This window comes from Pseudopodoces humilis, chromosome 5 (genome assembly GCF_049639895.1).
Source record: "Pseudopodoces humilis isolate 2021_Gansu_Grassland_sample_001 chromosome 5, ASM4963989v1, whole genome shotgun sequence".
Lineage (NCBI taxonomy): Eukaryota > Metazoa > Chordata > Aves > Passeriformes > Paridae > Pseudopodoces > Pseudopodoces humilis.
Genome location: NC_142204.1, coordinates 39,209,837 through 39,223,974, shown reverse-complemented (window position 1 = coordinate 39,223,974; position 14,138 = coordinate 39,209,837). Strand labels below are relative to the sequence as shown.

General features: G+C 35.4%; 1 protein-coding gene across 3 annotated transcripts in view; it reads left to right on the top strand.

The window, feature by feature from the left end:
• RAP1B (RAP1B, member of RAS oncogene family) overlaps positions 1-13,395 on the top strand; it is a 34,956-nt gene extending 21,561 nt beyond the window's left edge. For 2 of the 3 annotated variants that reach the window (XM_005519339.3, XM_014248905.2), the window contains 5 exons: positions 1,835-1,891; positions 3,006-3,146; positions 5,039-5,182; positions 6,918-7,033; positions 8,456-13,395. In XM_005519339.3, the coding sequence (XP_005519396.1) occupies positions 1,835-1,891; positions 3,006-3,146; positions 5,039-5,182; positions 6,918-7,004 (429 nt within the window). In that variant the 3' untranslated portion in view covers positions 7,005-7,033; positions 8,456-13,395. The remainder of the gene's footprint in view (positions 1-1,834; positions 1,892-3,005; positions 3,147-5,038; positions 5,183-6,917; positions 7,034-8,455) is intronic. The other variant, XR_001331226.2, reaches the window with a different exon arrangement.
• The last annotated feature ends 743 nt before the right edge of the window (positions 13,396-14,138 follow it).

Below are 14,138 nucleotides of genomic sequence, written 5' to 3'. Positions count from 1 at the left end.
AAGAACTGAACTGTTGCAGCCTACAGTCACCAGAATCTCTTCTGAACAGAAGAGGAATTAGTGAGAGCAAAATAATAATTTCATACCTCTTTTCTTTGACCTCACATAAACTGTATGTTGGAAAAACCCAAGTCTGTCTTAAGTATGTGGGCTTCCAAAGCTAGAACTCTTATTAAAGACACAATAGCAGAACCAAATTCTACGTTGACACTTTTTCTGTATTACTGAAGTAGGAATTTTTGACCATATCTCAGTGTTTGGTGCAGGACTTTGCTGGGTAATGTAAATTACCAGTATATACCCCAGTATATGGAGTAATTTACCCAGTAAATGACACCAAAAAACATTCACAGGCTGATCTAAAGTGAAGTGTTTCCTTTGCTATATATTTACATTCTTTAGGTGATAGTAGAATCATGATGTTTGCTGGGTGAATTTTTCCAAAGGCTGTTTCCATGGAGCCTAAAAAAGTAATGCCATCTTAAGAAATTTTGCCATTTGCTAACTACATTTTTTTTTTGTTGCTGCTAATAAAGATTTATAATATTCCTTTCAGGTTTGTTCCTGAAATAACTAGTAATAACTCTGGGTATCCTTCTTTTCAAATCAGCCAGATTGTTCAAGTCTTGCTAAAGTCTGGACAACGCTTTATGTAGTCATTTTCACCTTCTCACTGTTAGTGAACAATTTGAACTTGCTTCTTGATTTCAAACTGTATTGGTTTGGCAGTAGAAATTCCATGTTATTTATGTTAAATGTAATTTTATAGTATTTAAAGTTGAGAGGATGTGACTGGTTCATCTAAATAATTGAGCTTGAAGTCTTGAAACTTTATGCATTGGTTTACTCCCCAAATATTTCTTCATAAAGTGAATAAATGCTGCTTAATTAGCTGAATAACTTCAGCAACAATACCTGTTAAAATAGTCCTTATTTTTAAGGAATCACAATCCATAGGGAACATGGGGAAGGTGTGAGAGGAGGGCAGATATTCCTCTTCCCTGTCCCCAGCTCAAACCTAGTTAAAGAAGAACAGCTGCAAATTAAACTAGTGACAGTGCATAAATGGAGAAGAGGTAATCTGTTAACTAGGAATTTTACATGCAAATGGAAACAAAGGAAGTTTACCAATAGCTTGAAAGAAGAAAAAAAATTAAATGTGGGTAGTGCCACATTTGAAACAGCTTAAGAGCGCTTCCATGTCCTATGCTGCCCTCCGGGCCATTTCTTTGAGGTATTTCCACTAGATAGAGGGACTCTGGAATGAATACAGAAATTGTTCTGTCTTCTTAAACCTTCCATTTTTTGCAAACTTTTCTCAACTGGGTCAATTTTCTAATTAGTGTTCCTAAAGGCTTGTTTTGGGGACACCACTTCTAGTGGTGGCTGTTTAATTGTTTTCTGTGTACTACTTACTCTCTTGTAGATGTAAATTACTTTTAAATGAGCCTGAGTATGCCAGTCCAGTTTTCTGGCTTTTACTTGTACTTTTCTTTCAATCTGTGATGATCCCTGAAACAAGTGGAAATTAGTTCTGCTAGTTGCTGATAACCATCATTATAAATTTAGCAGTCTCCTTTTAAATAATCAAAAATCCCTAATCACTTTGCAAAGCAGTACTTGGCTGCTGACACTGCATTTGAAAATGTCACTGGGGCTCTTTGAAAGGCTTCTTCCTGCTGTTTTCAAAGTGTATATCCATACAATCTTCTTAAGCCATTATGTTGCTTTATGCATTATGAATTTACTTATTAAAAATCACACAAATTCTGATGTCTTTGGAGGGGAGAGTTGCAAGGGGAAAAATTCTAACCACATCTTTCTCTCTTGACAGCAAGTTGAAGTAGATGCACAACAGTGTATGCTCGAAATCTTAGATACTGCAGGAACGGTATGTGAAAAACAACTTTCCTAAATACTAATATTCAGCGTATTTAAAAAAAACTTGAGTATTGCAGCAGAAAATAATTGCATGTTTCCCATGAGCTTATATTCTGTAACAGAAGAAAGAAATAGAACATTTAAAAAGATTGTGCTCTTGACTTAAGTTTGTTGCCCAGAAAAAAAGTAGGACCTACTGGCCACTGAGATTTGATTTCTGTTGCTGTAGAGAATACATGCTTTCTTCTGATGTCCTTTTTCTTTTGTGTGTGAGATGTACTGTGACATTGGGATAAAAATAGTATTGCTTCCATCAGCTTATAGGAGCTCAAAGCACAAGGGTTATGCTGACCCTTTACATACTGGTCAGGTTTTTCTGTCTAGTTCCAAAATTCCTGAAACCAGTAATTTCCTTTATTGATTCCAGTGAGTTTAAGCTCAAGACTCTTTGAGTTTTAACATGTGTTCTCTGAAGTGTGGCAGTAATCTGGTCCAATAATAACTTATTTAAATTCCCTATTAGAGTAATACTCTGTAAATATACAGTAAGATGGAGTGGCTCTTTTCTAGAAATAAGTTGCACTTTTCATCTGACATACAGCAAGGGACAGGGAGTGATTGATCAAGCACCAGATAGCCAAGTCACCAGCATGAAAGAGGCACATGCCATTCTACAGTTGTGCTGGTAAGAGTGCACCAACAAGTGCACTTGTTGATGTTATATGATGTGATACCTGCAATATCTTAGTTGTCACTGAAGTCATGGAAATGTGACAAGTCTATTGAGCTGTCTCCATCCTCTAGTCCGTCTCCCTGCAATTAAATAATAAAAAAAAAAAGTATAGGGAATTTCCTAGACTACAAAATTGGGTGTGAAAAGGCATGCATTTACTTTATGATCCATTTTAAGGAACTATCAGGATATGGAGAAAACATTGGTGTTGGCTAGGAGAGATTCAGGAGGAGTTTAGCTTCTGTAATCTACAGATTACAGTGTACCTTCTACTGTACTTGTCTCCAGTGAAATTACTCTAATTTCCCTAAACTGGACACAAAGTTTATAGCAGTTTGTGCAAGTAAAATGCAAATTGAATGCAACATCTCTATCTTTTCTTAAATTACAGGAACAGTTTACAGCAATGAGAGATCTGTACATGAAAAATGGACAAGGTTTTGCATTAGTATATTCCATCACAGCTCAGTCCACATTTAATGATTTACAGGATCTAAGAGAACAGATTCTTCGAGTCAAAGACACTGATGATGTAAGATCTCTAAAAATTCTTAATACTTAAAGTTTTCATTAGCATGTTGCAGTGTACACACTGTAGTCAGGTGGCTTCCAAGTTTTAAGCTAAGATGTAAGAACCACTAGATGCATAGTACAGAAATGCAACTCTCAAGGTGAATGGGAGTTATGTAACTTGTCATGTGTTATATGGAGAATTGTTTAATCTCTTTAAAATACTTAATTGAAACTGGGTATAACTTTATTCATTAGACTGCAGCAAACATTTCTAAAACAACTATTATTGCCTTAATTACTATCAGTGAAGTCATCTGCTCAATATCCTTACTGTTTACAGTATTTTAAAAGCATAAAACTTTAAGTTGTAACCTTTAAACTTGCATGTGATGTAGCTTTTATGTTTTGTCTGTCTGCTCACAGTTAAGTTCTGTCATCCTATTTCCACACGATTTCTATTATGCATCTCTTAGCATTATTAAAGCTATAAAGTGAGACTAAAACATTATATTTTATAAACGATGAAAAGATCCTTACAGCAGAGGAAGTGAATGCTTGGTCCCCTAATAAAGGAAGGAAGTATTTCAAATGTGAAAACAGCAGTAAGAGTATTTTTAACAGAAACACCTTGTAGCCTTCAGGCAGAAGAACTGCCTTCTTAAAGAAAAAAAAATAAGCAATGAGCACGTTTTAAGTGTGATCATCTCATTTAAACTGTGTTTATTCAAACTTTGATAACTTTGATATATTCCTTACTGCGTGTATCTCCATATGCTTCTGCTGTCAGCAGACACAGAATATATAAACCATTTCAGTTTCAGGGAAGCATACTCTAAGACTTTTTTAATACAAACCATCTTGCACTTCCTTGGCCATAGGCACTTGCAGGTCTTGCCTATGTTCAGCAGATTTCTTCTTGAAGCAATTTATTATCCATTATCACAAATTTATCTCAAAAGGTCAATATTTTTAGTTGCATGGACCTTTCTCATCCACAACTTAACAAGTAATAGTCTTGTTTACCATTAAATTAGTTTGTTACAATAAAATCAAGATAAATGTGATGATATTTAAAATCTTACTTTGTATGTTATATTTATGCTGATTAGTATAATTTTGGAGGTATTTGCTTAGAATTGTGTTTTTCAGAAGACGTGCCTCAGTCTTGAAAAACATTCCACAATATCAGTAGAAAGATAATAAGCTTCAAGTTGTGAATTTAGTTTCCGTCAGAATTCACAGAAAAAGCTTTTCTTATGCCAAAGTTTAGGCAAGACTTGTTTTCTTGGTCAATTAAATGGTAAAAATACTATAAACCTTATTTCAGCACTTGAATCTGTGAGGACTTTAGCTATGTCCCTAAATTAGTAAAAGAAAGGAAGGGGGAAAAATATATGATGGTGCTTTTGTGCTACAAAGGTCAATTCAGCATTTTCTGTAGTTGGGAATGCTGGTAAGGTAGCATGTTTCTTTTCTCTGTGTGCTGTAGCTTGCTAATAAGAATTGTGTGATATGCTGAGGAATAATGCTGAGGACACTGTTTCCAGGATTTTGGAATTTGTAAGAGTCATATGGTAAATTCTTCAGTAGACTTCTTGATGCCTCAGACATCTAAAAATGAAATGAAATTTCATTAAGTCCTCTAAAAAAACATGTAGTTTGCTCAATTGGCAGTGTACTGAATCCTCAAACCATTCCCACTACTGCCCTGCCAAAAGTCAACCAGAATGCAGTCGTTTTCATTTGAAGATTGAAATTTCACATGGCTGTAAACTGAAGTTTCAGTTATACCAGAGCTTGATTATTAAAATCAGGATCCTCTGAGGAATCAGATGGCTTTTAAGTGTGTATTTACATTGTGCCATTATAAAATTTTAATTGTTTCTTTGCTGCCACTGAATGCTTTTTTAGGTGCCTATGATTCTGGTTGGCAATAAGTGTGACTTGGAAGATGAAAGAGTTGTGGGAAAGGAACAAGGTCAGAACCTAGCAAGGCAATGGAATAACTGTGCATTCTTAGAGTCTTCTGCAAAATCAAAGATAAATGTTAACGAGGTAAGGCATTTTACCTGTGGTGGGGAGAGGTGTCAGGGTAGAAGAGTGGGACACTGTCCTGATAACTATTTACTGTTTGTCAAGGAAAAACTAACAAAATCATGAATAATATTCACTATAATGGACAAAACTGTACCCTGCTGTTATGAGATGTTGATGTTAAGGGGTGTATTTAGCTTTGACATGGGATTTTTTCAAATTATATTAATTTTAGTGTAATTTTCAAATTATCTTTTTATGAATTTGGGATGAATATTTCTCCCATGTTCCATTCCTTAGTTGATACAAGCTCTATCAATTGAGATTGCACTGTTAGTCTTTTTTTTTAAAGACCTTTAAGAGAGTTAAGCCACTAAAACTATTTGATTTATTTTGTGTTAACACTATTTGAGATTGTAAGTACAAAACCTATTAAATGTTTTGTTAAAATTAGCTGCGCTGTAAAGTAAAAGGGATGTAAAAGCCTCTTTACTATATATCTACTTGTTTATTTGACAGGAGCTAGACAGTTAATCAAATGTGTGCATTTTGGGGATTTGCCATAATGCATGCCTTTTTATCCAGTGGGGGGTGCCAGCATAAAGAAAGTGATACAAAAATTTTAGAAAAACAAGAAGCTGCATTAGTATTTATATTTCTGGAACAGCTTGAATTTTATGATAAATTCTACAGTTCATTAGGTCATCTGGAAAACATTGTTGGCAGCATCAGTCAAGTTAAAAGGGCCTCTGTGCAAGACTTGCAAGTAATCAAAACAGTATGGTGGTTTTAACACAGCTGATTTTTAAAAGAAGTAATGTGTTGGGAATTTCTGGAAGCCATTGACTTTTTTAAAAATTCAAATTAATCAGTGTAACTGTATAAAAGTCATATGTTCAATAAGCTACAACTTCCCGCAAATACTGTAAGCCCTTGTTGGAATATTTGCTGCTTTGCAGCCAGTGCTTAGAAAAGTGCCAGGATGGCTTTAGCATGAGGACTTCCTTAGTTTGCATGATGCAGGAGTAATTGAAGCAATGTCAATTATGAATTAAACAAATGCTGTTGAAATGTTGTGTGTTGATTTGTTTTAAATTAGCCTTTCAAAAAAATCACGTTCTTATTAGAATTCTAGAAGACTTAAAGTGTGAGAGTCCCATAAATGAGTTACTTTTCTAGGAAATTTAATGCTTCTGTCATGCTGTAGGTCTAGAGAGGTGGAATTAGTTCTTTAGACTTGAGTATTTTTTAAGTATCTGGGAAAGCATGATTCTTGTATTCATTCGAATACAAGAGACTGTTATTGAATATGTAGTATATGTGAGTTACCATGAAAAATCTGTAGTTAAAACTTACTAGAATTTTCTTTAAAAGAATATCCTAAGAGTGATTTGAGTTAGAAGAAAGCTTTGACCTGTTTCTTGACCTTACTGCTAAACTGCAAAGTAATACCATAGAGTAGTTGATCACTGTGGCATTTTTCATGTGAGTTCAGATGAGTTTGACCCAGAGATTAAATAGCTGTGGGTTATAGATGCCTTTCCAATTTGCTTCATTGAAACTGTAGAACCCTTGGTCACACAGTTATCTTGACCAAGGAGAAAACTAAGTATACAACTTAACTTTATAGCTTTGTGGTAACTAAATATTTTCAGGGGTTCTTAAGTATGTGAGTGCATTATGTGTGAGGATTCAAAGCTTAAGGTTCTAAGAGAAGCCTCCTAATATTCATAATCAACTGATTCTATCTTTTCAGATCTTTTATGACCTTGTGCGACAAATTAACAGAAAAACTCCAGTGCCTGGAAAAGCACGCAAAAAGTCATCATGTCAGCTACTTTAATGCATAGCTGTACTGTAGCTCTGAGCCAGGTAAATGTTTTAAAATTTTTTGTGCATTATGGCTATTCAAAACAAAACAACTAAAAAACCCCAAAACAGCTGTGGTAGCTGTTCATGCAGAACAGCATTGAAAATTATTGATTTACATTATCATAGAGATGGTCTTTATTTTGGCATTTCAAAGTCAGAACTACAAACATGTGCAAGGTACGCTGTTCACACTAGTCTGGGATTTTTTTTTTCAAGTTTCAAGGTGTTGGTAGAGCTCAAATTAACAGTGTTTCCTCTGATACTACAAAGCTTTTGGAAACACTTTTCTTGTTTAAAGCCTGATAGAATATAGTGCAAGAGCTCAGTTATCTGGAAAGCACACAGTACAATACTGTAGTTTGCATGCTGGTGTCTCTTCTTTGAACTCCTGCATATGTTTGTGTGATGTCATAGGAATTTAGCTTCCTTTCTTGAGACTGATATTTTGGAGTCCAAATTGTAATTCGTATGTTTGGACAAGAAAGGTGAAGTAATCATTGTAACAGTCAAATATTTGACCTGAAGCTGTTGGTTACTAGATCAATTTCTCATTTGCAGTTGGCTAAATTTCGACATGACTTAGTATGTGCACAAAGAATGGTGCTGAAGGATAAAGCAAGCTCCAGCCTGCTCTTTAAGCAACTAACCAACTAACTTTTGGAAGTTAGTCAGGAGGCATGGATTTTTTTTCTGCAGATTTTTTGGGGGTTTCTGGGCAGGTTGTTTTCCTCTTTCCATCTCCAAGCCTTAGTATGGGCAGAGGTCTGTCTTGATAGACCTGACATCATCAAAGTTGCCTGTTACCTCCCTTTCCTTCAGTGCTAGTGAACATACAGTGGTGCACTTACTTCAGTACTGTGATGCGTTGCTTTGTCATCCAGTAGGCCTATTGGATGTAGTGAAGGATCCTAGTAGGACATTGCACTGCCAGAAATCCTAGGCTTTTATTAATAACCAGGTAGTGCCATATGTGACTCTGTTTTTGGTGTATTAAAACCTCCTCATTTTGAACAATTTAGTTAAAAGTAAAACTAAGATGGTTCCAAAATCATTAGCTGAGGGTGGCAGAAATGGTTGCTCCATTTCCTTAACAGGACTTTTGATTCAGGAGCTTTTATCCTTCAATTGTGTTTGTTTTTAAAGCATGAGAACTGTCATGCTGTAAGCAAAAACTAGTCCCATCAATCAAACATTACTTCCACAGTGCAGCCTGGATTCCTCTATGTAGTCCTAATCCAGTTAGGATAGTAACTGAGATAGTCTGTTATTTGTATGTGTACAGTAGGAAGTGTATTATTAGAGAAGTGTTAAGGCTGTTTTCTGTTTGTCAAGAACTTTGCTAGTCCCTGCTGTAGGTGTTTTAAGTAAAGAGCAAGGACAAATAGTGGTTACTAATACTAATCCCTTGTTTTGTTGTTACAGGTCTGAAGAACTGTTGCCCAATTCAACAGTGCCAGCATTCCAACTTTATTAAACCTACCAACATCTTAAATGGACTTTCCTGTGGTGGTACCCCTTTAAGAAATGGATGAAAGCTACATCAGTTTGCACATTCTATCACTTTCCAGTGTCATGAGAGATTTTTACTTCTAAATATTCTGTGTATGCAACTGGTAAAACCAGAGCCTACATCCAGTATTACTGATAAGAGACATTATTCATCCACCAATGTTGTACATGTATGAAAACTGTGTACTGTATACTTCAACAATCCCCACTTTCTATTGGAGAGTACAATAATGTAAATCCTAAAAGCACCACTATTTTAGCATAATAAAAGAAAGTCCAAAGAGCTCCTATATAGACTACTCCAGATAACTTTGCTTCATCGGTATTTGTAGCTTATTGTAACTTTTTTAAAGAAATACAGGATCATCATCATCATCATCGTATTGTACAAAAGCGCTTTGATTAACACAACGGCTATATAGTTTTTTAATTTTAGGAAAAACCTGTGGAGACAGTGACCTAGTCTTTAAGAGTCCTTTCAGTATAACGTCTGACTAAAGACATGGCCTTTAATATCTGTTGGGAAGGAAATGTCCAGACTTTTCAACCTTTTATTGTATGTTTCCTTTTCCTTGTTTACATAGGGAACAATGTTTATAGTTGTGTGTACAGTGGGGGTCTACAACAAGAAGTGTATATTTTAAAACAATTTTTTAATGATTTAACAATTTTTTGTAAATCATTTCCGGGCTTCTGCAGCTGTAGATTCTCACTGTGAATTCCCTTGCTTGCTCATGCATAAGTGTATTTGCAATACCAAATATACAGGTTTAGTACTTTTGCCTGTTAGTGATTGTTTTACATGTGTAACGTTTTGGTTGAGATGTTAAATGGTGGAAGAGTACTGTGGATGTGAATGTGGGAAGTAATTTTAATCATGTGTAATTGGTCACAGGGCCTAAGTTGCAGTAATTAACTTTTGCTGATTTATTTAACAATGCCTTGTTGCTTTGTATGCATTAACGTTTGGGTGTAAAGATTGTGTGTATATCCAACAGGGAGCCACAGTATTTAAATTGACCAACCTAATGTTACAACTGCTTTGAGGTGGCCAAATGTAAACTAAAAGCCTTAATTAAAGTGGTGCAATTTTGTATGACTTAGCATCAGTAGTTCAATAAATTTGGATTGCCATGCAAGGGCTTGCATTACAGTTATACTACTTGAATGTTTTGTGTTTTAGTAGTGCTAGTAAATATTGATTTTTTAAATCTCTTGCACAGTGCAGATTCATACATCTTAGGATGAAGAGGAACCCCTATGTCTTTGTTTTCTGACGTATACATGCCATAGATATTTCTTCTAATAGTGTACCATGTGTTAGTGTGAATGAATTTCTGACTGAATGAAATTCCATTTATTTCTGGACTTGGAATATTCCAAGCTCTAACAAAAGGAAAAATCTAACAGAAAAAGACCTGTCTTCAAAGGTTACACTATCAGTGGCTGTTTTGGAAACTTGAAAATATGTTGCCTGCTCCTTCTTTCCAGGGAGAATTAATTTTTAGAATTTACTTAGTCAAGCAAAAAAAAATTACCTTGTGAGAGAGAATGATGTTTCTGCATTATTTCTGCATGAACCAAACTTTATTTGTTTGGTTTTAAGGAAATCTGCAGAAGAGCATTCTTGCAGTATTGAGTGTAGAATTTTGCAGACTTGAAATACCTGTTAGTGTTGGGCTGAGAAGCGGAATGCATGGACTGTAGTTTATTTCCTAGTTTTGGCTGTGCTGCTGAAAATTAATGTCACAAACATTGTGACAATTACAAATACTTGATACCTCTCGTTTCTCTGGCAGAGAATTATCAGAGAGCTTGTTCTAATTCATTCCTGCAAATTCAGTCAGATTAGGTTAGCTAATACTGGTAAGCTTTGAGATCATTTGTTGCCCAAAGTGAATTAAGGAGCCCAACTGATCCTTCCTGCTGGTAGTTTCATCAGTCATCACCATTGTTTAACGTAGGTAATATACTTCTACTGTGAAGAGCCAGATTTAAGACTGAAATTCCTTTTCATTTCATTAGAAACTAAAATGTGATCCCAAATCCCGCTTAGTCCCCAGAGTAGCACTGGAGCACTAGATGCCCTAATTCTTTTTTCACTAGGTACCTACCTTCTTTGGTAAGCTAATCAGAATTTTTCTTCCCTTCATTTCCAACCTCTGCTTATTCAGGTCTTGAAACAATATATCCCAGCTTCCTCTTTTTAATGTGTTTCTTTTCCAGGCAGCTGTACAGATGGCACTGGGTGGGAGTGAGAGAAAATCCTTTGAGAACATCAGAGAAGGGGCCTTGGTCTGGTCTTGGTATGCAGCCAAAGAATACTATTGACAGGGAACATCAGGCTTTCTCCTGAAAAGCTCTGTACTGAAGCATTCTTGGTGGTTCTGTTCCTCAGCATTAGAGGTATCCAGTTGGATCAAACTCTTAAGGAAGTAAGGTTTTCAGAATCTCTAGGCTTTAACATCTAAAGATGTGCTAAAGAAGGGAAATATGTTCCCCCCCTCCCCTATATTTAGAACATATGTCAGATGTGTAAAGCCAGCACATTGTAACCCAGGTAACACCAAAACTCCAGTATTCCTGAGAACTTAGGCAAGCTTCAAGGGAGCAGTGTCCTAGTTGCTAAAGGGAAGATGCTTGACAAAATGTTGCTAATGAAATGATCAAGTGTAAAGAAAAACATACAAAATGTCTTCATGTCTAAATAATTGTGGTGTAAAAATCTGTTCCCACTGAGGAGGTGAGCACCCAGTTCCCCATGGGAATTGAAACTATATAAGCAGTTACCAATTCTAGAGAAGAATCCTGTCTGCTGAGATTTTTCAACGAACTTTTACATGTCTTCAAGACAATTCCATTATGTACCAATGCTTAAGAAAATTCACGCTTGAACTACTTGTAGAGAAACAGAACACTTCTAAAGCTTTGGATGAAAACATGCATAACTCACATTTTGAGAAGTAATGCAGGCATTTTGCAAATTCGATGTTAATACACTTTACTGCTTGTAAAGTTAGCTTATGCTTACAGTGCACCCTGCTTTATTTCCTCTTTAATCTGAAACTGATTAATGTCAGTATTTAAAGTCTGAGCCTTCTATGGAAAAAGCAGTACAGAAGTATTATTTCATGGAATTGCACTCTTCATATTAGGACTCTCTCATTGCAATATAAATTTTCTCTTATATCTTACCTTATCCTTTTGCATTTTCAAATTATTCTGTGAAATGAATGTTACTTGCCTAACTTAGAAGACTGGTTTGAGACATTGCAAGATGTTTTCAGATGTCCAAATGAACTAAGTGCAAGCTCAAACTACTACTGCTCTCCTGCATAAGAGACTTAAATTCTGCAAAGGTATTGTGGAGCTAGATATTACAGTTCTTTCATAAGACATACTGATTCTGTGATGCTAGAAATGAAAGGTGGCAGGAGATTGAAATTTGGATTAAGATGTCATAAGCAGAATTGCAGTTTTCTGCAAAAATTTACAGGTGTAAGTAGTAAAGATGAGAATTTTTCTTCTTTTAAAATGTTGTCAACAATGAATCAAACATCGTGAATTTTTTCCCCAAGTTTTCTAATCTTTGCCAGTTTTGAAAATAGCTTAGTTGGGAAAAAATTTGGCGACAATACTGTACTAATTCTAGATAGATTTCAGTTTAACCATATCAACAGTAGAAAGTTATACTAGGTATGAATGGTCAAAAACAGTCTATGTACAGCTATGTAGCACTTTTTAAATTGTAATCTGATGATTCAGCCGAGTGTAGACAAAAAGCTTTTTGTTCAGTTTTAAACTGCTGTCCCAACAGCATTAGATTATATTTCAATTTATTGCTTTTATTTTGCCTGTGTGTGTGGGGAGGAGAATAAAGACAAATAAAAAGTTGATTAAATATGTAACGAAATGCAGTTGTAAGTTTTTCTCTAAGGTAGCATTAGAGTACAATAGTTATTAAATTGGTTTTTATTTCTGAATATCAAGCATGTTATGCTTTTCTTTCAAAGAAGAATTCTAAAAACTTATCTACCTTTTCCATTTTATAAAGTAAACTCTGGAATGATAGTTCGGTTTGGGGAAAACTTTACATTCTGAGTCTTGAACTAAAAGACAAGCAAAGTTGTTTCATAGTCATGATTTTGTTCACAGTGTTTCAATATCTGAGCTTCAACCAACATATAAATGTGGATTTTGCTGTGTTTTCTGTGTTTGGGGTTTTTGGGGGGTTGTTTGTTCGTTTAAATAACCTCCAAAACCATTTCTTTTCAGAAGTTTGAGTCATCAAGAGCAGAGAGTGACTTCCTGTTTTCAAAGAGTTGTTCTTTAGGGAGAGATTTGTGAATGGATAAAAGAATGTCCTTGCAGTTCCACCATACTCCAGTCTCAAGAGATCTTAGTTCTGCCAAACAACAAACTGCAGCTTCATTGTTTTAAGAAAGTTTGCTACCACCAGGATCTTTTTTCTTTGAAGTTGTGACTGGGGTGAAATTCCATTTGAGAATCACTGTCATTTCTAATTAATTTGTGTGATGTCTTTTGTTTACCATGAACTTGGAGGCATGGGGCATTTCTGCAATCTTGAATACTAAGTGAAATCCTAGTGGACATTACAGTTCCTTCTTTTGATGGTATACTTTACCTTTTCATACTGTGTGGCATTTTAACCTTCCAAATCTAGTAGGGAGGACTCAGTAGCTTCACTCCCGTACTAAGTACAAAAAAGTCTCTACATGTGAAATCCCAGATCTCATCAACTGGGTTTACTGCTTGTAATGCACCCAATAGCAACAAAGACCCTTGGCAATACTGTCATGATTTTCAGACACAAATAAAGAGTTACAAATTTGTCTCTTTCTTTTTCCTGTTTAATTTAAAAAAAAAAAAAAAATGGTTTTAGCTGAGCTGCCTCAATAGAAAGAGCATGAGAGTCAATTTGTTTTGGTAAGAACCTGAGTTTTGAAAGTCAACATGTATTTAAATACTAAGTATGCATTTAAATTAAAATACTAAAATTTACACACTTCCAGGGATGTGTTTCAGCTTAGAAAAGATGGACTAAAATGTGAACTTCTTGCTTCTCATGCAAAAAGGCAAGGTATAGTGTAGTTTCCAGTTTTCTTTGTACTGAATGCAGTTGTGCTGCTGTCACACACTGCACATGAACTTTGCTGAGCTCTTGCTATTGGTAATTCTGAATTAACAATTTTGTATTTGTAGATGGCATGTATGCATCTTAGCAGGGCTTTAAGAAAATTTAATTAATGAGCTGTCTTAAAATGTATTTTGCAAAGAGTATTGGAGTTTTGAGTTAGTTTACTTGTTTAAAGTTCAGGATATACTAGATTAAAATTAACCTACTACATCCTGTAGGCTCTGTTAACTTTGCAGAAAGGTAATAGGGAGCAGAGGAACCTTAGGCATTGGCAATAAATATGCCAGGTTTCTGTGTTGTGCTGGCTGCGGGGTCATCTTTGGGTGTCTTGCCTCTAAGTAAGGAGCACTGCTACCTCCCCTGATATTATGGTAACAACTAGAATTAAGATTATCAGTGTATCTGATGCAAATATGTGAAACTTTAAGACAGATATAA